This window comes from Pyxicephalus adspersus, chromosome 6 (genome assembly GCF_032062135.1).
Source record: "Pyxicephalus adspersus chromosome 6, UCB_Pads_2.0, whole genome shotgun sequence".
Classification (NCBI taxonomy): domain Eukaryota; kingdom Metazoa; phylum Chordata; class Amphibia; order Anura; family Pyxicephalidae; genus Pyxicephalus; species Pyxicephalus adspersus.
The window spans coordinates 37,321,846-37,347,212 of NC_092863.1; the positions used below are offsets into that span (position 1 = coordinate 37,321,846).

At 38.8% G+C, this 25,367-nt stretch overlaps 4 protein-coding genes across 7 annotated transcripts in view; 2 read left to right on the forward strand and 2 right to left on the reverse strand.

Annotated features, from left to right (window-relative positions):
- Positions 1-69: 69 nt before the first annotated feature.
- Positions 70-13,584, reverse strand: DDX54 (DEAD-box helicase 54). Its single transcript, XM_072415315.1, has 20 exons — positions 13,353-13,584; positions 11,340-11,454; positions 10,328-10,398; positions 10,055-10,243; positions 9,899-9,948; positions 8,722-8,763; positions 8,536-8,631; positions 8,325-8,446; positions 7,588-7,649; positions 7,368-7,499; positions 5,851-6,061; positions 5,622-5,756; positions 5,311-5,538; positions 5,083-5,156; positions 4,296-4,490; positions 4,070-4,212; positions 3,440-3,547; positions 2,052-2,156; positions 1,448-1,542; positions 70-704 (listed from the first exon to the last, which is right to left on the reverse strand). Exons 1-20 carry the CDS (start codon positions 13,470-13,472, stop codon positions 448-450), a joined length of 2,550 nt encoding a protein of 849 aa, XP_072271416.1. The 5' UTR covers positions 13,473-13,584; the 3' UTR covers positions 70-447.
- Positions 13,585-13,601: 17 nt separating this feature from the next.
- Positions 13,602-17,095, forward strand: RITA1 (RBPJ interacting and tubulin associated 1). The gene is made up of 3 exons (XM_072415324.1): positions 13,602-13,848; positions 14,622-14,928; positions 15,260-17,095. Exons 2-3 carry the CDS (start codon positions 14,651-14,653, stop codon positions 15,684-15,686), a joined length of 705 nt encoding a protein of 234 aa, XP_072271425.1. The 5' UTR covers positions 13,602-13,848; positions 14,622-14,650; the 3' UTR covers positions 15,687-17,095.
- A 39-nt stretch (positions 17,096-17,134) lies between these two features.
- On the reverse strand, positions 17,135-24,960 carry IQCD (IQ motif containing D). 2 transcript variants are annotated; one of them, XM_072415321.1, is made up of 5 exons: positions 24,921-24,960; positions 22,733-23,537; positions 19,919-20,152; positions 19,549-19,620; positions 17,135-17,879 (listed from the first exon to the last, which is right to left on the reverse strand). In XM_072415321.1, the coding sequence occupies exons 2-5, from the start codon at positions 23,453-23,455 to the stop codon at positions 17,574-17,576; spliced, it is 1,335 nt and encodes a 444-aa protein (XP_072271422.1). In that variant the 5' UTR covers positions 23,456-23,537; positions 24,921-24,960; the 3' UTR covers positions 17,135-17,573. The 2 variants fall into 2 exon arrangements, with proteins under 2 accessions (XP_072271422.1, XP_072271421.1); XM_072415320.1 differs by lacking the exon at positions 24,921-24,960 and adding an exon at positions 24,743-24,853.
- Positions 24,961-25,016: 56 nt separating this feature from the next.
- Positions 25,017-25,367, forward strand: part of TPCN1 (two pore segment channel 1) — a 33,980-nt gene continuing 33,629 nt past the window's right edge. For all 3 annotated transcript variants that reach the window (XM_072415317.1, XM_072415318.1, XM_072415319.1), the window contains exon 1: positions 25,017-25,155. The gene's annotated coding sequence lies outside the window, so the exon portion shown is untranslated. The remainder of the gene's footprint in view (positions 25,156-25,367) is intronic.

The following is a 25,367-nucleotide window of genomic DNA, read 5'->3' on the forward strand; positions in this document are numbered from 1 at the left end:
AACTGTAACCCCAGACTATTATAGAAAATGAGTAATACAATTCTGAAATGACAATTTTCACAATTCAGAAAAAGTAGCCAACATATTTATTAAAGTTCAGATAAATTCACAATAGAAGTGTGCAGTCCTGATGGAGAAGTGTCTGCAGTGCAGTCCTTTGTGTTTGGTCTCCTTTGCTCAGTAGACACAGAAGAATTAGCACATAATAAAGACTACTTTTATCCAAATGATAAATAAATCTTCTAACTCTGAAGTTAAACTTGCTAGGCTTCTGTCTGGTAATTGAGCAAAGTTGAAAATGCTCAAGCTGTGTATCAGGAATCCATAAACCGCCTGTCCAATACAGACTAATGTAGTGTTCCTTTGCACAGCAAGCAAGTATATTTCAAATGAGCTATAGGGTTTCCTGGTCAGCATTACCAGAGCCCATCATCCTGCTGAGAATTATCAAGATCTTTTCTTCATCTTTCCTTTCTTAAACCCATTGCTCTTCCCTCTTCCAAAAGCTGATTTCCTCATCTCCTGCACTCTCTTCTTTGTATGATTTTTCATCTTTTTCATTCCTCCACTTTGTAAGAAGCGCTGCTTCTCCTCCGATTTTCTATTCTTAAGAATCTGCTGTTTGGTGCGCAATTCAGAGCGGATTTTACCACGGGGACCATGTGTCCCTGTACGGGGCAAGCTTCGAGATCCGCCACGTCCACCTGTTGCCAATGCAAAAAAAAAAAAATTAAAGTAGTACATTTGATATTTTGGGGAGTTTAGTTCACATGGTTGGTGCAGCTGCATTTTAGAATTAGGATATTATGAACTGGCCCATCAACACATGGCAAACACACAGAGCAATATCAGCCATTCAAACTATTCATTCAGAAGACTTAAGAGTCCAGTTTTGGCCTTCACAGTGTCCTAGTCCAACATATATCTTTGCTTTTACCAAGTTACTTATTCTGTTCTGACAGTCCCTCTATAATCTTTACTGTAACTAGGTATACTTACTGCCTGCATCTGGGTTCCCAACATGTCCCCCCCTCCCCCCTTAAAATGTATCTAACCCTAAAAGCAAACCTTTTTTGTTATAATGTAGCCTACTAGTCCCTAAATGTGGTGGCTGTATTCACTTGTTGCTGGTGATTTCCCTATATTTGTACCAGGTAATCCAGTGAATAACACTCGCTGACTCTGTGGCAACATAAGGTTCACTGTATCTATGGAGGAAGCAATGGTTGTGATAAATATGGATCTCAAGTATGTTTGTCTGTTTATCTCTATAACATGGTGGATTAAAAGAAAATAAAAACAAATCCTATATTTTATATCAGCAGATGGTCCTTCTTGAATAAAAGCTTGTTATAATTTTTGGTAATGTTATATTCTCCTTTAAGGATAATAATAGTTAAATCTACTCTTAAATTATGTGCCTGATATACTATGGCTTAACACTTACCTCTTCCCTTCCTATGTGTCCTTCCCATCTCCTTTCCTTCTTCTTCTTCTGAGTCCTGATCGTCAATCTTGTACTTTTTCTTCCAGTCCTCATATCTACACAATGTCAAGGACTCGAAGCACATTAAGTTGAAGATGGAAGCTTGTTACACACTTATGTAAATACATAAGCTGAAATTACTACTTCAGAAAGAAGTTATAGAGAAGAGTTAGGGTTTTTCCAAACTTTTGCAAGACATTATCCAGACTTAGTACTGCAAATCTCCACTGGAATACACTTTAAAAGAAAGCATCTAATGGCAAAGAGGAAAACTGCTAGATGCACCTCATATACTACATAGTACAAGTGTTGTGGGCAGAAACAAATCTTAGCATTGGATTTATTGCAAGATTAGATGTGATTAGTAGTTCCTGGAAGTAGTAAACCCATACAACAGACTACAGACATATGAAAAGATCATCCCAGGGGGTATCTTAATTTATCAAAGCAATTTAGTTTATTATTGCTATATTTAACCACCAAAAAACACAGGTAAATCTATTTAGAAGAGTAGATTTAACGATCTTTGATATTTTCTCAATAAAAAAATCCACAAAAAGGATACATATTTTTCTTATAAGAGCTGCTGATAAGGCGTCCACTCTCTGTCCTTACTTTCTTCTTATCCTCATGTCCTCCACTTCCCACAAACTTCTTTTTCTTACGATCCCTAAACAGAGAAGCAAAACACATATATACACAGCCACCAATTGTTCTGCTTTTAGACTTTAATATTAGCAGTGCTCAATTATAAATGCAAAATATTGTTTTGTTGTATAGTTTTTTTAAGCAAATTCATTAAAGGAAATTTATTTCTTTCGATATTGTACACAATGTATAATACACATTATCATGTGTGATTTCTTTGCTCAAAAATTGAATAGGGTCTGAGTGATAAAACATATCGAAAGACTGCAGGAACCTAAAGCTACGTACACACGTCAAATCTGCCGTGTGTACAGTCGGTGTCGTCCATCGTCCGGACGACCGACCTGCCGGATCCACGGACGATGGACGACAGCCGATCGTAATGAAAGTGAAGGGGAGAGCGCGCAGCAGGGTGCCGCTCCGTCGCTCTCCCCCTCCCCTCTCCATAGAGCATGAACGGTGCTGTATGTACAGCACCGTTCATGCATCGTGCACTCCCTTGTCGTTGGAAAGGATCGTGAAAGATCCTTTCCAACGACAAAAATTGCAAGTGTGTACGCAGCTTAACTTGTACAGTCTACGGTAAAGAAGGGGGGGGGGCATTAAGGGTGTAAATAAGGTCAAGAGGGCTGTTTGTTTAATATGAAACCAAGATAAGAACATGGGGATATAACCTCAAACTAACATTAGGGAATATTTTACTGAAAGAGTAGCAAGTCTGTCAAAACACAGTTTTATACTATCAAAATAAATAAATCAAATAAAAGGCAGAATTGATAGATCACTTAGCGTTACTAATGTAATATTTTTGTTAGGTTTTGTAAATACATAAGATGTGTACCTTTCAGGACTTAAATCATCCCTGACCACATTCCAATATGGCACGAATACAAAAAAACTATGGTTTTCCCCTCGAGTTTTGTGGGGACTTTTAAGGTCAGGTATATATAATTACATAAGAATAAGGTATAAAACCACATTAAATTTTATTTGCGAACCATACATAAAAATATAATACAAAAATGTAGAACCAGATACTTGTTAGAGATAAAGCACTCAATAGACTACCCAGTGGAAACCTTTCCTACTTAGGTATTCCAACAGCTTCAACGCATTATGAATACACTTTGATTGTTTAGCTGATTCTTTCCAAGGAGTACAAATTTACTAATAAACCCTAGCCTTATTAGTAAGTTTGTATTAGGGGGGTTAATCGGTTTTTGTAAATTTTTCAAAGTCCGTAAGGAGTCACGATAGTTTAATTAATTACTACAAGAAATGCCATCCTCTTCACTGTAAACTCACCACTTCAGGACATTCTTGTTTTTGCGAAGATCTTCTGTCTGGTCCCCTAGCAAATCCAGAACTGCCCCTGCTGCTGCCTGCTCAAAGCTGCTTCCTCCGATGCTCAGCCTATAATAAAATAAATGATAACAAATACAAACATTTAGGTCTATCAAAATATCCCTGGTAATCCTCCTAGAATGAAAACAAATGGTAAAGTGAACCTGCTGTAGAGGCCTGTGCCATTCCACCTGAATAAATTCTAAAAAGCATCAGTAGCTGGAATTAACGGAGACAAGCGTAATTTGAAATAAGTATGGAAAATCAAGCCAACTATTCCTAGGAGGATGCGTTCAGGCCAATCAAAAATACATAATGGTCACAGCAAATAAAGTTACCCCCTTTTGGACCCTATGGAAACAGGCTTTTGTTATTTTATCCTGAATTAGTAGGCTGATGGTGTAAAAGATATTTTTTTTAATTATTTATTTTCAAATGTCATGTTCACATGTCAGCCTAGTACAATATCACGAAGAAAAAACAAAATATAACATCATTAAAAGGTAGATATTTATCACTCATTAATACATGGTGAGGAAAGTTCGCTTTGCATATGTCTGGCTTTAGTCTAAATGCAGTTATGTTTCTTACCCTTTTTCACTTTCAAAGTCTTTTGGTCTGTATGGGATGTAATACTCTGCATCCTGAGAAGCTCCAACTTTCTTCTTCTTGCTGCTTTCAGGGTCTGCTTTATCTGACCTTTTCCTTTTACCAAGAACTTGTGAGAAAACTTCCTGGTAAAGATTTATACAGAATGTGAAGGTAAATACTTCATAGAAAGCTGTTTAGTGTTAAATTTTATAACTTTATCAGTTACCTCCACATTCTCTTCAACACTATCTTGGCTGGTTGGCAGATCAGGTGTAACATTGGCTGTGCATTGCGCTGCACTGTTTGCTTTCTCTTGCTGCAAACGCTGGAACTTGGAAATGACCCCACAATCCCGGTTCCTTTTGGCACGCATCACTTCGCTAGCAAGTGTCTTATTAGTGGCATTAATTTCAAAAATCGTCTGGAGACAAAATTATGTGGAAATAAAACGATTGATAAATGAAGATATACAATATGATAGACTACAGATAACACAATGGATTCCCCCATTAGCAGGGCAATATTTTCAGTGTGTTTCAGGCCACAATTCCACTGCACCAAAAACAAAAAGCTTCAGTGTTCAAGCAGCCTAAAAGGCTTTAAGTTCTAACCCCCCCCCCCCCATTTAATCAAAAAACATAAAAAGAATAAATCTTCTACCGGTAGCTTACATGGAAACGAAAACATGGAAGAAAGAGAAGAATGAGAAGATAGCAGTTGTCATTGCTGCCTTGATTTTGAGAGATTACACTTTTGTCTGTTACCCTGATTCTTCCTATATGGCAAGTTGCTTGAAACACATGAGTGCATGTCAGGTATGGGGATGCCCGATACACACAAGCTCATTTTGGGTCAGTGACTAATCAATAAAGAAAAAAAAAACAAATGACAGCCTAATGACCTATATGTTTGCACAAAATCACCAATAACTGCTCATACATATTTCTCTCTCTGGATAGGTCATTTTTAAAGCTCAAGCAAAGGCCTACTGTTAAAGTGTAACACAAACTAACCGCTTTTGACTTATAAGATTTAATGCTGTCCACAATCTTCAGTCTTTGCATTTCTTCTCCACCAAGACGAGACCCTGAAAATGAACAAACATAAGGAATGCATTTAGTTGAATAAGAGAGAATAATTAAAGGACAAGTTAGCATAAAAATACATAAGGACAGAATGCATATGTATGGTTAACATTTAAGAAGATGAGAGAGATCAAGGGGAGCATTAAGGTCACTCACAGAACAAGGGGTGCACACCCAACAGGTTGTAATTGGCTTCTTTGACACGTTTTACAGACTCTGGAGCCGGAGCTGGTCTGGATTTGCAGTACTGTTTGTAAGCATTCTCAGATGTCTGATGCAAGTTCTGCAGCTCTAAAGACCTCTCATGATCTGTGATCAGCAGTGCATCTTCATCATCTATTAAACTTTGTGGGACTCGTCCCAAAACACCATCTGCATTTTGATCTGTAAAGAGAAACTACATGAACCCAAAACTTTTTTCAATCCTTAAGGATCTCCAATATCGCTAGCAGAATTTTACAATGTACCTGAATCAGCCTGTGTCTCTCCTGCCAGTTTCAAAGGTCTTCCCAGAAAGAGGTGAAGATCATACACAAAGGGTGTTTCATCAGGAGCTACAAGAGAATAAGCTGTGCCACTACGACCCGCTCTTGCCACACGACCTAATTAAAGAAGAAAGGCATACAATTACCACAAAAATTAGAAGACACTTTTATTCCCAAATGCATTAATGAGCAGATTTAATTACATCCTTACCAACACGGTGCAGGAAAAGTTTGGCTTTGGGAGGGAAGTTATAATTGATGACATTGTCAAGCATAGGTATATCAATACCACGAGCTGCTACATCTGTGACCAATAAAGAGCGTACTTTTCCATGCAGGAACAAACCCAGGTTAATCTTTCTGGCAGTCTGATCAAGAGCACTGTATATATGGGAACATGGGATACCCTGCATGTCAAGCATCTAGATAGCAGAAAAAAAGGAACTTGTTACAAACAGGTAACCATGCTAGAAAGATTTGCTGTTGCAAAAGGAAAGTAAAACCATTCAGCTATAGCCTCTTTAGCTATAGTTGGCAATATTTTTACAGCAATTTACAGAATACATCATTTAAACTAGTAAACCACTAAAGCTGGAAATTAATAACCAGCATTTTTTGGCTACTGTTAAAATCATTATCCTAAACTAAACATCAATATTTCTAAAAATAAAGTTTTATTTTGGCTGCTATCTGATCAATTTTAAAAACACAATGGGACTGATAAACTATATTATACAATCAATAAAAAACTTGCACAAACAATGTAAATGTATTGTTTTTGCCTCACTCTAATCCACCCTACTAATTGTATTGATCATCCAGGTCCTGACCAACATTTCACTCTTTATGCCCAACTAAACCAACGATTGAGGCAAATTTTAATAGAAATCAGGTTATTAAGTAAATATAAATAGTGTATAATAGTGGTGGACAGAATATCAAGGGCCACATGTGTTGGTACACTGCACAATAAATCTATTTTCTCACATTTGTCAACTCTGCATGTGGGGGAATCAATCAGATGCGTCAATGAAAGACCCAAAGTGTGAAGGATGTATACCAGATTTCATTTCCTAGCAGCGCTACATTACAGCACATAATAGACCTGGGATGGGTTTCTTTAAAATCATTTGTTCCTAATATGTGGGTGCTATATAAATACCTGTTAATAATAATATTAATAAATAACACTATTTACCATGATTGCTTTAAGAATATGTCTTGTTTAAATATGAGTTTAGTCGTGCTTTAAAGCATAACTGCATTTTCAGTAAAAATGAACATCTGTGCTTGTCTCAGCTTCATGTAAAAAAACGTCAAAGTAATGGGCTACCTTTATTGCAGAAAAATCCTGCTTCCAGCAATCTTGCCTGTAGCCGTCTGGCTCTGAGAACATACTGCTGTGCTTTGAAAACAGTCACGAAAGATAGACTACTCATCGAGTTCAAAGCAGAGCAAATCTACTGTCCAAAAAGGGCACGGTAGCCAGGAACTAATTGTTTACATCAAGGATGGAGCCAAAAAAGAGTCAAGCAATATTATTGGTTTTTTTTATTTGGCTGCAGAGACAAGTACAAATGTTTGGGAAATAACAGTTATTCTTCAATGTATACCCAAAAACAAAAAAAAAAACCTTTTCCATTTCTATGTTTTATCTACACATATTTGTACCGCAATTGAAAATATTCTTTACAGTTTTGGAAACACATAGACTTGCTTTTCACTGACCTCCTTCAGATACTCAGCATGATGTTTAGTGGCCACAAAGATCACCGTTTGTTCCTGAGGCTTAACAATGCAGCGTAAAAGATGTAGAAGCACAGCCGGTTTATCTTCAGCCCGCACATGAAAAAATGCCAGCTTAGATAGAAGAAAAAAAAAAAAGTTTCAGTAACAGCCAGCTTGACTAGAAACACCAAACTCTATATATTTTATGCCATCATTTTACCTTTAACTGATCACTTAGCTTTGTGTCAACATCCAGACGGACTAGCACAGGTTCAGTAAGACCTACAATGAGAGTGAAAAAAAAATACTCAGTTACAATACTTATCATGGTGACAGTAAAATACTTCAAAACTGGAACACACAGCAGACCTCATGTGATTTAGGTCTCATATGTATGATTTTGGATGCCAACAATGCTACTCTTGCCTTTAGATGACACATACAAAAAAAAAAAAAAAAAAACTTTTAACCAAGCAGCTAGAACATCTGCTATCAAAAATGTTGCTCATCTAAAGAACTCAATCCACTGAGAGTCAGAAACAGGTTATCAATTATCTTGAGGCCAGTACAAATCACATTGCATTCTTATAGGAAGGAGTAAGAAAAAAAAACTCCGTATAAGAGGCAATGCCTGGATATTGTTAGTTAAACAAGCTATTTTCTTACAATCTCCTATGACATAATAACTTGACCTTCTTAAGAAAAAAGTAAAAGAAAAACATTGTAGTAGTAATGTGCAAAAAATGGAGGGGTGATATTGTTGGCTATATCACATTTCCAAAATCTAAGATAAAATGCTGGATTGCTTGTCAAACTAGATGTATAGCTCACAAAGCATAAGCAACATACTCAAAAATCCAATCAACTATAAACTAGGCTTAAACTTCAAAGATCTTCAAGTTCCTTATATCACCAATCAATGTCTCGGTGTTAGTGCAGTAGATTTATCCATCTCACCTGCACGGGCAAACTCTAGAAGCATCTTGGGTAGAGTGGCTGAGAAAAGCAAGGTCTGGCGTGTTTCTGGAAGACGGGCAATGATCTCTTGTAGTTGCTCAGCAAACCCCATTTCAAAGAGTCTTTGACAAGTAAAAACAAAAGGCAGTGAGCGAGCAACAAGCAGTGCAGGTTATCTGAAGAAAAAAACCCCCAAAAAACAGCAACTTACCTGTCTGCTTCATCAAAGACCACATACTCAACACTACGTAATTTAAGATTCATTTCCACTGCTACATGCATCAGACGCCCAGGGGTGGCAATGATTCTGCAGAAATAAAAATACATGTTAGGTTCACAAATATCAGGAAGTCCAATGTGATGTTTGAGAAACATAAGAACAATAAAAATTACTCACATATCGGGGTTTTCATGTAGCGCAGCAAACTGATCTTCCATCCTACAGGAAAATATACAATATTGTATTGAAGTTATATAGCAACGATACTGTTGAATGTATTATGGATTAACTCTTAGAAGTACAATCTACTAAACGTGAAACTGTCAAATTTTAGATTTTAAATATTCTGCCTTAAAGCTGAAGTTGAATCTGCTTATGTTTTGCATCCCTTGTTGAGCCCTCAACATGCTAACTATAAAATAAAACTTTAATCATTATTTAACTTATCTTAGACCCAGTGAGTTCATCACTTGGTCTTTAAGCTTCTCTTTAAAATGCAGGTTGATCATGGCTGGTGAGAGGGTCCAGAATGCTGTACATAGCTTAATGAAACCAAATGGACAGTACGGCTGGGGACAAGAGATTGTTGATCCTAGATCAGTGGTCCAAACCTTTAAGAGCTTGCAGATCACTGATTTCACAGAAACTTCCCCTAGATTTCACAGAAACTTCCCCTAGAGTGACGTCATGATGCCAGAGCCCGCCCACTCTCTCATTGCAGGTCTGACAACCTGCCCACGGTCCTAAGTCTGTGGTCTACAGCTCTGGCCGGTATGAAACCCCCTCCCCCCAACGAGGTCCTTCTCCTTCAGCCGTCTGACAGGTGGGCCGCAGACCGGGGCTTGGGGACCCCAGTCCTAGATGATTCTGGACCAGAAAATTAAGTGGATTTTATCTGACTTGCAGCAGGTTCTAATGCACACTGTGAGAAGCTCACCAAATTAAAAGTTTTAGTACAGGAGAGTAGCCTGCAAAAGCTGTACAAGAAGAAAAGTATGGACTTGATCAGAAGATACAATATACTCACACTATTATAACTAGAAAGCCTTCCTCCCCAAATGCTTTTTTTAACCTCTCTTCACTACATTACTAAAGGACCAATTTTCCTGTCTTCAGTATCAACTGCCATCCCTTGATGGGGTCTAATAATGGCCTTCTTGCTGGGTATAGCTTAATTTTAAAATATAGCCTCTCAAAGTGTGACTAGTTTAAAAAAGGTGCAGAGAAAGTTAGGTTTTTGGCACATTGGTGATCCCTTTTCTGGTCTAACAGCTGATATTACTTTTGTGATTTAAAAATGCAAATAACATCTTCTGCCACTGATATAGTGAAAAATAAAGTTCACAAAATTTACCTGTCTCCACCCAAAATAAGAGCCGTCTTCAAACCAGTAAATTTTCCAAGCTGTATGAGAAGAACAATAATGATGTTACTATTGTATAAGAGAGGGGAGGGGACACACAGTACTGGCAAATAAACATAAATTGCACTGCTTGATCAGGCCTTATACCTCTTTGGTGAACTTCAGAGTCTGCAGAGCAAGTTCTCTGGTAGGTGATAAAATAAGTCCTCGGACTCCAGTTTGAGCACTGTGAGCCTTCAGCTTCTCAAACATTGGGATGAGGAAACAAGCAGTTTTACCACTGCCAGTTCGTGCCATAGCTACCACATCTTTGCCATCAAGAATGACAGGAATGACCTAGTGAAAATAGAATACATCATGACATTTGGTCCTCAGCAGAATTGTAATATCTTTTCTCCAAGATGACAGGGATATCCTCACCTTCCTTTGGATTGGTGTTGGGACCTTGTAGCCTTTCTTCATCACACCCTTAAACACAGGATAACTAAGACCTAGCAAATGTAAAGGATAAGAATGACAAACCTTTTCTACACAAGAAAAAGCACTGCTGTAAAGTCAAAAGTGCAACAATTTCTGTGGGATATATTATTAACAAAAAAAAACATTATCGTTTAAGGAGTAAGCACTTTTGCACACATATAATTTCATTTTTTCTAACTGCAGTCAAATGTACCGGTATTTATTTATTTTTAGTTTAGGATAATGAAAGGAAAGATTAACACCCCTGTAATGTACGGAGAGGATATGTAAACTGTCGATGCAAAACTCATTGTAAGAATGCCAATTTCCTTTTGGATTTTGTGACACACACTTGTAATAAACATGCAGTTACTATTTGAAAAATATCTGAACACATGAGCTGTATCCTCAATCCTGGATCAGTGATTCAGAAGGCATTAAAAGCAGATTATCAGAACACCAACCATGCATGCTAGTATTTTATAACCAGGTCAGCAATGGTAGCGCACACTGTAGGTCCTCTAAGTGTGAACAGTAATTTCCCCAAGAAAACTCCTACAGGAGTGATTTTTCATATCCTAAGGATAGATTTTCTCTCACTTTCTGTTGACTCAGGAACAGTCAGTCAGTAAATATTCCCAACAAAATCACAGCAAGAGGTAAAAACATTGCAATGGCTCTAATCCTACACTGTACTATGCAGATAAACAACAAAAATGCACAGAGTTCTATTTCTCCCCTTCCTATCAGTGCCCTGAAGTCTTACACACACACACACTATACTATGCTCTCACCAGATCTACACTGTGGGGGTAAAAAGAATAGGGTCTCGTTCAATGTATGTCTGAAAAAAAAAAAAAAAAAAAAACACACCGATCCCCATTCAATGATGCCTGGTCTGGAAGTTTGTTCATTCCAGTCACAATGTAGAGAATATGCTCCACCTAATTAGATACTAACAACAAAAACATACCCATTGACTGAAAACCCCCCGACTTCTTTTTCTTTTTGTTCTGTGCTCGGACCATTTGTCTGGTGTCCAGTTCTGTATCTGAACCAACATCTGCGGTGGGGAATGATGGGAGGTGCTTTATAGAAGGAAAAAAAAAAACACACATTAGGCATTAATATAAGGTCGCTTTTTACCCCTAAATGTAAACATCCAAGTAAAAAGGTAACCACATAACTTCTATAGTGACTGAAACCAAACAACTTAAACAGATCCGTTTCTTCCATGGGGTCCCGCGTTGTCCTGGTATCTGTCCTTGGCCCAGAGCTGAGGAAGCACCAGGCGCTGCCATCTTCTCTCTTCTGGGTTTTTCTTCCTGTGTCACCTGATCTCGGACTGCGCAAGATCGGCCAAAAAATTGCTGATCTTACTGCACATGCGAAAAATTAGTAATTTATTTACTATTGATGAAAGGGCATGTGCAGAAGGAGCAGCCAAGAGCCTCCCGGGATGTGTGACGTAGGTATCGCAGGAGGCTCTGCGCTCCCATGAAGTCTTGATTGCCGCAACAATCAAGATTTAAAGGGGTGGCGCTGCACTTTTTTTTTTAACTTTTTGCACTTAAAAAAACAAAACAAACAATTTTTTTTCCTTTAATTTAAAAGGTTGACCTATATAAAGTATCCCCCAACAGCAAGGATTTTTTACATTCTTGGAAGCCGGATTGTTCTGGCAGTTGCCATGCCTCATAGTAAAATCGTTAAGGAAAAAGTAGAGAGAAAGAGAGGCTTTTTTGGCAAAATTTCAATTACTGATAAAACATTAATATTATTATTAATACACAAATAAGTTTCTATAAAAGATGTTTAGGAACACATTACACAATTCTAGTATGCTTGTTTTCTACAAAGTTCCAGTTGCACACAAAACGTCAAATGACCAAGTTTGCCAATTAGGTCTCCTACCCGACACTTTTCGCCTATTTGGCTTCCTCAGGGGATACGGAGAATGGTGCAACAACAGTTAAATTTTCTATAATGTGGTCTAGGCAAGTAAAAGTGAGGTCAGCGTATCATGGGTCATTCAAGCAGGTAGTATGGGAACTTTTTTCACATTTTATTCTGTCTTGCTTCAGGCTGCTCTGTCCAGGGCTTTGAGATAGCCTCTCCTCTAGCTCCAAGGCCTGGACAGAGCAGCCTAAAGCAAGACAACAGAATAAAACTGGAAAAAGTTCCCATACTACATGCTTGAATGACCCATGATATGCAGACCTCACTTTTACTTGCCTAGACCACATTAAGAAGATTTAACTGTTGTTGCACAATTCTCTATATCCTCTGAGGAAGCCAAATAGGTGAAACGCGTCGGGCAGACACCCAATTGACAAACTTGATCATTTGACGTTTTGTGTGCAACTGGAACTTTGTAGAAAACAAGCATACCAGAATTATTTAATGTGTTCTTAAACATCTTTTATAGAAACTTATTTGTGTATTAATAAACGTAATATTTTATCAGTAATTGAAATTTTGACAAAATAGCTTCCCTTTCTCTCTATTTTTAACCTAATAATTTAAAAGGTTGTCTAACATTTTATGTAAAGCAAAAAATCTGAGTTTAGGTATGCATTTAGGTGTAAAATTTTTTTAAATCTAAATCAAAGGTTGAAATGTTGTCTAGATTTTTACTGACCCTCCATTTATTGGGATGACCACTGTCATCAAAACAAAAAGTGATGGTGAATCCAAAACATTAAGAGATGTCACCATAATAGGAACAGGGGAAATACTTCCCAAACGGGGCACCTGGTCAATGACAACTGTGTGAGCAAAGAGATAATTCCTCCCACTAGAAGTAGAGGACAGGAAGTTAGCAGAAATTTCCCCAGCAGGGCTCACACACAAATATGAGATACAACCCAACATTATTATATCTAAAGGTAAATATTTTTTACACTGATTTACACCCCTTGGTTGCCCTGTGATCAGATCAATGTAAACATGTTCATGGCCTCCACCATGCGCTATGGGATCTCACCACTCCATCCTGCTCTGGGACCCCAGTGGTAACATCAAACTCCCCCGTGTCACTCTCCTCTCCTCCTCGGTCCTGAGCCAGTCTGCGTGCCCGGCCCCCCTTCCGCTTCTTCTGAGCCATGTTTACAGTTCTGCACTACAATAATGTCCCTGACCGCTTCCTCCAGAGCCAACACTGCTCCACTCAGACAGGTCACACACGTGTCTCAGACTAACCCGGAAGTGATTGGACGTCACTTCCAGGATTGTACCACTGCGACCAGAATATAGGGGGTGGCTGTGTTTTGCGTCCTTTCCAGGTATAATGTTTGACTTCATTCTTCCTTCTGGCTGTCGGAAGTTGAGGAAGGATGAGGGTAGTGGAGTAGCAGAAGTCTTGGAGAAGCTCGGTTTCCTCAGTACTGGAGGGGCAGGAAGAAAGATCCTCCTATTGTGAATGGGCGGTCCCAGGTTGGAGGTGTTTGTGTTGTCATGGGAGCCCGGAGCTGAGCTGTAAGGTAAGATGTGAGGTATTCGGCTATACATGACAGCTGGCAGCAGATGATTCGATGTGTTCTAAGCTGTCACAGTTCTCTCCCTACCTGGACTGCGCTGCCCTCCTACAGCCCAATCTATCTGCTTGGCTGCTCTGCATTGCTGGCTCATTCATGCAAGGCCTGGGGTGCATAATGTCTCCACAGGCTTTCCCACTATTAAACCTGCATTTGAAACAATATAGACATTGCAATGAACTTTTTCTGTATCCATGCAGCGAAAAATACATTTCCTGTAATGTTCCCTCTCCCAGCTCCCATAACTTCCACTCACTTCCACATTCAGCCACTAGGCGGCAGCACAGACACCCTCTGTACGTTCTACTACGAGCTTACACAGGGCTCAGGTTTCTTCCCACATGTGACAATGCTGGGCCAATCACAAAGCTGAGAACTCTCCCCACCTGTGTCAGTGCTGGGCCAATCACCGAGCTCTGACATTTAATAGGTGAGTGCAGTGGACCTTGCATCCCCCTAAAAAAAAGTTTGGGAGTTTGGCTTATTAAATACTGGCCCACCCTTCAAATGCTATAAGCCAGATTTATAGGAAACTCTTACATATATTATATATACATAAATTTCCTATAAATCAGTAACTTGTTACATGTTACATAATATTGTATAGGTGAATTGTTCATATTGCCAAATTCCTTTGAATATGACGTTAACTATTAAATACTAAGCAGAAGTATTATGGCTTGTGGTGATATTTTTGACCTTTTCTCTACAATTTTTAGGTTCGGAAGGTCTTTAGATTGCTGTCGATATGTCTCTGGACCTCTCTATTACGGGACATCGTACTTCATTTCCTCCAAGAAAGACTAGAAGTGCCTATAGATTTAAGGCTGCTAATTCTTTTGTCGATGAGACCCTGTTTGGCAGCTTTGGAGGCAAAGTAAACCCAGCCCTTCAATGGACCACAGGTTCTCCAGGTCAAATGCCACTTTCGTGGCGCCCAGAGGAAGAAAAGGATTCTAAGGGTCGTATCACCTGCAGGACTAGCTGTACTCCGCCAGAAACGCCTAGAAAGAAAATACAGTATAGGTGAGCATTGCCTCCTAAAGCAGCCAAACATTTCATTTTATTTGATATGATTGCTTGCTTCCTTACATTGAGATATATATATATATATACATACATATATATACATTTTAGGTAGTTCATTATTGCAGAGAGGGACAGGTGATGTCCCTTCTGCAGTATTCTCTCTTACTTTCCTGATCAATCCAGGGATCCAGAAAAGCTAAACTGTGTATGTATGAGCACTGATGTCCCTTCTGCAATATGAGCAAATCAATTTTTAAGTTTGGGATGGGGCTGGGAATCACATGAGCACTGGCACGTTTGTCTTTTATTATATCTCCCTCCTATTTAGGGTAAAGAGCCGCTCACCATCATATTGTGATGAGTCACTGTTTGGACCAAAGGTGGAGGAATGTGATTGGGAAGCTCCATGGGTAAAGAAAGAAGATAGTGTCCGCATCCGTCCCCTACTTTGGAGCCCACCCCCAGTAGTACGACCACAAAGCTCCAAGCCAAATACCAAACAACATCCGCTCAAAGCAGTACACCCTCCTGATACTGAGAGCAAATCTTTACAGACACAGAAGATGAAAGAAAATTTCTGGAAACCCCCAGACAGTGATTCTGATTCTGGGCGATGCCCTTCAGCAGCTGGTCCTACATCCACTGCAAGAGGTTGCAATAGTGCATCTGGAAGGCACACAGCGCGATCTGCAAGCTGCTCCGGAAGGCTGACTGCTAGAAGAAGCTCGATGACAGAACGACCACCATGGAAATGATGTTACTCCTATATATGAAATTATGTGTGTATGGAACAATCCTTACAGCTAGTTCATAAACTGTTAGAATAATTTGCTGAGAAGTCATTTAAAGTGTAAGCAGATATAATAGTCTTTTATCATTATGAGTCCTTACTAAGTCCTTGCTTCAGTCTGAAATTGGTTTCAGATGCTTCTGGGCTCATTTGAAATTCATTGATAAGTATGTTTAATTTTATTTTATAATACCTCAGCCTGCCGTCATACAAACCATGTAAATCCCTGTACATCAGCTTTTGGATCAGAAGAGAAAGGACAGCGGTGTAAGTCAGTTAGGATTTAGCGGATTGCATATGGCTGTATATCTAATTGAACTTGTTTAGTGAGGGGAGAGCACCTTTTGTACATTCAGTATGTAGTTACAGTTTTGCATGCAGTGGAGAAAAATAAATTAGGACTTTGTATTAGCAAAAAGCTGAACAGAACTACATTTTTTTCAGCACTAACTCATTTCACCAGTCAGTATTTTAATTTTGTGTTTAGCTGTATGCCTACATTTTACACTTTAAACTGTATTTGCAGTTCTGAAGCAAATGGCATAGTAAAAAAAGAGAAAGGTATGTAATGTATTCCCAATACCTTATTTTTTTTTTTTTAGCTTATAAAATGTGCTTTTTATTGGCATTTACAGTAATCAGTAGGACACATATCAGCATACCTAAATTATTATTCTGAATAGAAAAGTGCCATGCAATAAGTAACATTATACAGCAGCTGAGTACAGGGAGCATTGCAAGGAACTAAAAAACATACATTTTATTGTCAGTGGCATTATCCCTGGGAATCTCTCCATTGTGGCAGAAAATCCCAAAATACTGTTGTCACAAGAACAGGTACTCTAATTGTAAAATTTCCCATCATGTATGTTCTTGTGACAATTGTAAAATATTAGATTTTATTACACTTTTAACTAAATGTTAAGTGTAGTGTAAATAGTAAATGCAACTCTAATTATTGCAAGTATTATGTAGCACATTTAAATGATGCTTGTTCGGTGAAAGCAAATACCAATAATCTGAAAAGAAAGCTAATTGTAAATTGTATATTTTTGTTTTTATTTGTGCCTTGTTATTGAAGAAAAGAAAGTAGTGCCTTGCTTTTTAGTGTCCTTTTGATGAAATGTGTGCCTCCATAAGTTTCATAGATTCCTTGTATATCATTATGAAAAATTATATATGTATTTTACAGAATATGCTGATATTTATTTTGTCAGTGATCTGTTTTTGTGTTTTCTTTTTCATTTACACCATTTTTGTACTCATCAAAAAGTGTTCTCGCTCTGTTTCAATGTCTTATTTATATTCCATAATTCTCCTTGTAATAAATTATGTGCATTCTGCTAAATCAAAAGCAGTCTGTCATTTAACCTATGCTTTACTCGGAGTACAGTCCATCCATAGTACATTTCAGCAGTATAAAATCAACTAAAAAGAACAGAAATTCAGATTCTGCTTTTGTCAGCTGTTTTTGGTGGTGCATAACCTAGGGCTGTCATTCTTCTTCCCCCTTTTTTTTTTTTTGAACACTGATTCCAAAGTAAGAATTAAAACTGTTTGGCATAAACATGCTTGTTTCAGGGATTTTCGTGATATACTTTATATTACAAACCCTTGTTCGTATTACTTTGTAAATATCATGAAAAAGAAGATGATATTCAAATTTAAAATGATTTGCAACTCATTTGTTGTTAGGGGTAAACTGGATATTTCTTATTTTATTCTTTAATTTTTTTAAAGTTTAAAAATATTTAAAAATCAAATAAAAATCACATATACATAGAATATGCTGTATATTCAAGCTGGTATGGACTTAAGAGAAACATTCTTTTTTATAGTTTATTACTCCTCATCACTTTTTGCCTTTCTTGCCTTTACCACTTGCTCCTTTCCCTTTTCCCTTTCCCTTCTTCTTCTTCTTTTTCTTTGATTTCATTGCTTTGCGGACCTGATAACCTTTCCAGTGCGCCTGAAGGATGGTGGCTGCATGGTTTTTGTTGGCTAGATCCTTTAATTCAGCTTCCTTCTTTTCCTGAGCCTGACGCCTTTCTTCCATAATCTGGACATACTCCACCTCAAAGACTGCCAGCTTCTCCTTTAGTTCTGCCAACTGGGCCTTCTCCTCCTCATACACAGCGTCTAGTTCTTCCAGCTCTGTCTAATATTGGGAAAACACAGAAGAGACATACTTCAAGACTGGACAGTGTCCTTTTGCACAATAAAACTACCCATGAACATGATAAACCCCAATCTGTCTACAAATAGAGGAAAAATTGATTAGGATAAGGACAGCTTAGAAAACCTTTTAATGTCATAACTAAAATAAACTGGTCCTGACAATTTATACAGGAAGTAACACTAAACCACTTCCTCTTTTTTTGTGTATCCTAAACAAGAACATTCACATGGCCCAAGCATTCCTTTTAGGGCCAAATTGCTTTTATGCCCAGCCATTCTTTGACAAAAAGTAGACTATGTTTGATAGTTCTCAGCTCATTTCCTAAAATTAGTGTAATGCATCAAGCATGAAAGAAGCATGGCCAGGACTTATGTAATCCTGACCCATCCAATTAAGGAGATCTCACTGAGCAATAGAGACACTGAAGGTGCAGGCCAAGATTGACTTCTAGAGGACATGTAACGCTTTTAAATCAAAATCTAAAGAGGTCTACACTATTTCTCACACATCTATCTCTAAAAGTAATCTCTGCTAATAAATATCCCTCTTGTATTCCCAATGTTATTTGATTACGTTTGTGAAATTTGTGCTAAAATGAAAGCTGAACTAAAGGTGAACAGATAAATATATGGGGTGGTTTTGCCTGTCAAAGGATTTTTATTCCTAGTCTTATATTCCTAGAATATTAATATAGTCAAGCAAATTCAATTGACAACACGGCCATCCTGGTGACCTGTGTTTTACCTACTGCTGTTCAGCAATACAGCTTGGTCACATCCTTGCCTACAGCCAGTGATTGGACAAGAGTTATAAACAGAATAACAAGCTCATTTTTTTACTTTTTCCTTGTTGTTCCACAGCACGCGTACACAAGAAATCTTTTTAGATTATAGTACAAGTCACTCTTCTAGTGTAAAAGGTGTTTTAAATACATTAAATTCTATGTTTAATTAATACAGTGGTACCTGGGTATAAATCCTTAATCATTTCCAGATCCTTGGACTTCTACCAAACAGGCTTATACCAAACAAATTTTTCCCATAAATAAAAGGAAAATGATTAATCCATTCCCATGAAAAAAAATCCTATTGTTATTGGCATATTTTACATTGATGGGGCTGTATAAAATAATTTAAACACTGCTTAATACTAAAATACATAAATACAAAAGCAATTAGCAACCTCCCTTTACCTTGCTGAGAATAGTTGAGTGCCTACTAGGATGGTGCTGAAAAGGGAGGAGGAGGAGATGTTATGCCATTCACAGAGAGTTATAGCGCAGGTTGTTCACTGAATGGTAGTAACTGGCGTACTGACGCTTGTGGGCAGTTGTGGCTTTGTCTCGAGACAAGTAAATAAGGGTAGCGAGCGGTGTTATGACTCATTTTGACCCATACAAGTTCTAGCACAAAGGTTGTATACCATGCAAATTTTTTGGTGTCCAAACAGGACTTATACCAAGTTGGACTTATTCCAAAGCAGACTTATACCGAGGTACCACTGTATATATTTCATAAGTGTTTATTTTTATTTATGCCTGATGAGTTCGGTCCTAATGAATGAAGAAAACTTTTATCTTTTTTTTATGCTTTACTTATATACAATATATACTCTGTGCACCAACAATACTATTTTATTTTTATCTTACTTGTTTCTCCCCCATATCGGCATCATATTTTTGTATCCAGTTCTCAATCTCTGTTTCAACTTTATACTTTTTCTGGAAACAAAATAAAACACAAGAATTATTAGGAAGGTTACAGTATGCTTAGATTATGCCTAATGCCTATTAGGTTTCTGGAATAATAGTTTAATATATTTAATAGAGTTAACACAATGAGCTCCATTTATAAATTATTCCCTCTTCAGTTTGCCAATAAATGTATTTCTTTCCTATTTATTTCCTATTGTGACAGCTCAGAGGAGACCTGTAGAAAAATTTGACTATAGAATTCACCACCAGTGAATTTCAGAGAATGATTTATAAATAGAGCCCAATATGAAAGATATAACTATACCTTTCTGAGGCTTAGCTCCACCTCACGGTTTTCAGCGATAGTACCACTAAGCTGCGATCTTAGTTGCTGCAATTCCTGATGGAGCTTCACACACTTTCCTTCTGAAGCACGGCGGTCTGCCTTCTGTTGCTTCTCTGCTTCCTGCACTGTACGTTTCACTTGGCTTTCTGACATTTTCTCCAGTTGATGTAAACTTATCTTCAGCTGCCGGATAATCTCATTTTTCTTTGCAATCTATGCAAGAAGAAGACAAAATTAGATGTGTAAATTCCCCCACCTACTTGATTGTGAGCTCTTCAGGGCGGGGTCCTGTCCTCCTGTCTGTATTAGTCTGTCATTTTCAACCCCTATTTAATGTACAGCGCTGCGTAATATGTTGGCGCTATATAAATCCTGTTTATTAACCACCTGAGCGATAAACCCGACCTTGGTTCGGGTTAAAAAAAATTACAATTATTGATAAACCCGAACTTTTCTCACTGTATGTAAATACAGTGAGAAAAGTTCGGGTTTATCGATCACTTACCTGGTCCCACTGCGATCATCTAGCGTCGTGTTCCAGCGTCATCCTCCAGCGTCGGGTGCCTTCTCCGAGAATAAGAAGCCGGCCGGTGGAGAAGAAGAAGCCGGCCGGCTTCTTCTCCGTCCGTAGCGTGTGCGTGTCCCTCAGCGATGACGTCGGCGCGTGTGCGGGAAATTCAAATTGAAACTCATTCAAACACATTTTGTATTGGATTGAATACAAACTCCTGTATCCAATCCAATACAAAATAATTCAAAAATAAATACAAAGTATGTAATTGGTAAATTCAAACTCTCATTTTGTATTGGATTGGATACAGGAGTTTGTATTCAATCCAATACAAAATGAGAGTTTGAATTTTGTTCTCATTTTGTATTGGATTTAATACAAAGTCCTGCATCCAATCCTATACAAAATAATAGAAAATATAGAAAAATTTATTACTATACAGTATACCGAATTATCGCATTTTCAGTATTTTTAATTTATTTATGTATTCTTGTTTAAGCTGATTTTTGTGTCTTTTATTTAATTTTATTAAAAGTAATTTTTTTTTTTTTTTACATGATTGTGTGTTTCAAACATTTTTTATATTCATGATATCTACTAGAACCCTGTTCAGACATATTTCTGTAAGTTACAGGTCTACAATTTAAAAAAAAAAAATTTCATGAAAAACAGTGTAACGCTTTTGGAACAGAAATCTAGACATCAGTGTAACTAATAATCAGGTTAATTGCTTTGAAATATGAAATTTATGTACCAAGACAGAATGTGTTTATCTTAGTTAAACAAGCTGTGGTTTTATTTTTATAGCAGGTTTGGACATTTTTTTTAAAACAGAAGGGAGTGTTGGGTATTCTAAGAAAGTCCAAACAACATTCAGTCTTTACAGTGAAAAAATATATGAGTTTGACTGCTCTCGGGCAAAATCATGATTGGAATCCATGCTGCAGGCATAAGCAATGGTGCTTGTATAAAATGAAATCCTTTTGTGTCAACTGTGATGTCATTAAAAATGATAAGAATAGAACTGAAAGGTCAGTAGGAAAAAAGCCCTCCTCTAACCTGAAATGCATCAGCCAATGGTTGAAATACCAGGGTAGTGACTGGGGGCCATTACTGTAGTGTGGCAGAATGTACAAGATGGCTTATCATATGGGAGTAACAGATAAGAAAAAGCAGATCCTAGTATATGTGGGAAATCCAAAGAGGTTTGATGCTGGTTCACTTGACAAATCAGACTTGGATGTGGCACAGCCCATCTTCTGCATTAACAACCAGGTTCTACTGACTTTACATCCACTTCATGTTTACTTTACTACATGTTGGTTCTGGTGCATTAAAAGTACCGGGGCCTGAGAAAGGCAAGAATATAGTATTTTCAAAAGGAAGTCAGCTATGGAAGCCTGCAATTCTCAAAGTAGAAATTTATCTAAAAATATGTATTAATATACATGGCAGCTGGAGGTCATGAAACCTCCTCAGAATTCTGCTGTATCATTCTGGTGGCTTGTAATGTACTATTTTTTTTTTTTTTAAAGCGAGCACTAATTATCTTGGGTAAAGTCCCATATATCTAAGCAGATTAGACAGGAGAACCAATATGAAGAACAATTTTGTTATATTAGTTATCTTCAGGTAAATACACAATTGAATCACACAGCCCTGCCAAACATCAAAGCTAGACTATTGACCCTGCTTTTGGTGCTGCCTTTCCCAGTTTGATAGCCACAGCACATACATTGCAGGTAAAATAGGAGTCTTTATGATAGGTGAAGTTAAAAATAAATTTCATGACTTTTCTAAATGCATAACTGCATTAATGTATGTGTTTTTTTTTATATGTTCAATTAGAGTTCAGCTTTAAAAAGACAATGTTGTTTCGTCACTGTCCTGTTGCCCAATCGGGGTAAAGTTACAGTGTCTGCAAATAGCCCACAGCCCAGGCTTTTGCACTTACCTATCCATGCTCGATTGCTGGCTCCCTGCCGTTGAAGCTTAAAAAAAGAAGATGATACCTGGCCAAGCAGTTTATCATAGGGCAGGTCACATACCTGGAAGCTGTACTTCATATGGGAGGGCTACAATGGAGCAGAAAGGCAGTGTGGTGGGGTAGGTATACTTGCCTGGAGGAATGGGCTGTCTGCACACTTATATAGTTATAGTGTCACTTTAGGTAAAACTCAACATTTGCAAAATAAAATTTTGTCCTTATGGCATTCCCCTGCCTGTTCGTGCAGGTTTCAAGAATGCAATGTAGCAAAAAATTGAATAGGAAAATAGCATACCTCTGTGTCACGATCAAGAATAGCTGCATTAAGCTCTTCTTCTAAAGCTGACAAAGTCTCCTGATTCTTATGGTCACGGAGAGTGATCTCTTGAAGGAAGTGAATTCTTTCCTTCTGTTCAAGAGGGCTGGTCAGAAGCATCTCAAAAAGAAATCCTCTCAACTCTGAAAGGCTTTGGATAAGTTTCTGGAAAGTCTGATCCCTTATGTGTCCTTCGGATCTCAGTGCATTACTAGCAGTAGGGTTGGCCAAGAACAACCTCAAGATATTCTTCACTGAGCTTTGAACTCCTTGACGAAGCATTGTAAAGTTCACGTGAAGTGTTCCTGCCATATTTGTTTTGTCCTTTTCTTCCGTTACCTCTTCATTCATGCGACTGAGTTGACTCTGCATGTTAGCTTGTAGTCTCTGATGCTGCCTCAAAGCTCCGGTCAGCTCAGAGCCAAACACAATACTAAATCTTTCCAGGTTTTCAGTAGCATATTCTAAAAGACTTACAAGTTCAAGCTTTTTGATGGTCTCATCCAGCACTGCCACCACCCTCTGGGTTTCCACTGAGCTCAATTTTTTCCTTCCAGGTTCCAGCATTTTCAAACTATCAAAGTTTGGCTGATTCTTCTGACCTGCCTTCAATCCTCTCTCTGCATTGTCAAAAGGTGATTGTGACTGCTGAGGTGAAGCCAGCATAGGCACCTGGAACACAGGGAGGACCTCTGACGCCATGTTTAATGAGGAACCAATGTTTCAGCTATGCATCAAATTCTCCAGATTTAAGTTTTGCTGTACAGTTCTCAGTAGCAGCTGGCTGTAGGAGAAAAGAAAAGTAGAATTAAGAACCGATTATGACTTTGGTGTGCAACCAAAGATCAGTATGCAATGTTCAAATTATTTTAACAGTTTTTCTTGTTAAATCAAAAAACCCTTTAGAGAAACAAGAAAATGAAAACTGATCTATAACATCAAATTTATAAAACAATGTGCTCATTGTATGGTTTGGGTGCTGGCTGTATCTGTTTTTACAGGGGAAGGTACATAAATACTGTACCCCGGTATCTATATTCTTCCCCCATGATGAACAATTTGAAAAACGAAACATCTTTACTTCACTAAGGGCTTTACTTCACTAATAATCAACTATTAGGAACTGAAGGGCCAGGACCACGGGTGGAAAACTTGCTGTCGGGGGAAAAATGCTGCTAAAGCCGTGAACCTGTAGGTGGAGATGTTAGGAGTCTAAATTCTAGTCCTTCCCCCTGAAGAGAAGGGAGAGAATATGGTGGTGAGCATGGAGAGCTCAGGGTTTAAGCCAGCAAAATGGGTTGGTAGGAGAGGGGTCAAAAATCCATCATGGGTGTGATCCCTCTATCCTAGCTGACCTTCCCATCATGGATGTGACCCCCTCAATCCTGGGTGATCCCTCTGTCCTGGATGTGACCCCATTATCCTGGGTGTGACCCCTCTATCCTGGCTGACCCTCCCATCATGGATGTGACCCCATTATCTTGGGTGACCCATCTGTCCTAGGTGTGACCCATCTATCCTGGCTGACCATCCCATCATGGATGTGACCCCTCTATTCTGTATGTGATCCCTCTGTCATAGATGTGACCCCATTATCCTGGATGTGACCCCTCTGTCCTGGATGTGACCCCTCCGTCCTGGATGTGACCCCTCCGTCCTGGATGTGACCCCTCCGTCCTGGGTGATCCCTTTATCCTGGATGTGACCCCTCTGACCTGGATGTGACCCCTCTGTCCTGGATGTGACCCCTCTGTCCTGGATGTGACCCCCCCTGTCCTGCATGTGACCCCCCTGTCCTGCATGTGACCCCTCTGTCCTGGCTCTAAGAAATAACATATTCTGAATATTCATTCACATTTCAATCCTTGGTCATTTAAGTTTATATTAAAGTTATGATTGGTCACAAAAAGTTCATATCTTCAGATAAACATTAATTAAGGCTCAGGCCAGCCCTGCAGTCTTTCCCCCTTGGTAGAATCCTGCACTTGCCCTCCTGATGGTATGGAAGGATCCTCATCTCTCCTCTTGGTTCTTTCACCTATTTCCCTGTGTTCTCTGTCCGTGTACAATTGCCATGGACACCAGTCATGTGACCAAACACGTCCCGCTCAGCGAATGAGAGAAGGGTGGGTCATAGTGACGTCTTCTCGCCGCTGACATGAATTACCTCCATACAGCCAACATACGGACACGGGAGATAGGCTGGGCTGCGAAGGAATGTTGCGCACGCGTATATCGACTAGCGAGCACTCGGCTCCGTACAGCGCATGCGGGGAACTCATGCTCGGTTCTGGTGCTTATGGTGATGTGCTGCTGCTGTCTTGACTGGTTCCAGAGCCGAGAAGCCCCGGTCACGTGATAGCACATCGGACAGAAAGATGCGGAGGGGCTGCCAGGGGGAGGTAGGTGGAGGAGTGAGCCATGGCAGAGGAGCATGAAGGGAGAAGGGGAGAGGACCCGCATAGCACACGTCTGGGGGTTCTTGGGACACTCCTCACACACAGGGCTGCACTGAGTCTGGGAAGTATATTGTGGCCGGGGACCATGGAGAGCAGGAGACAGACTTTGTAACTTTTACCTCAGGAACTTCAACTCTATCTCCAAAGCTTCCTGC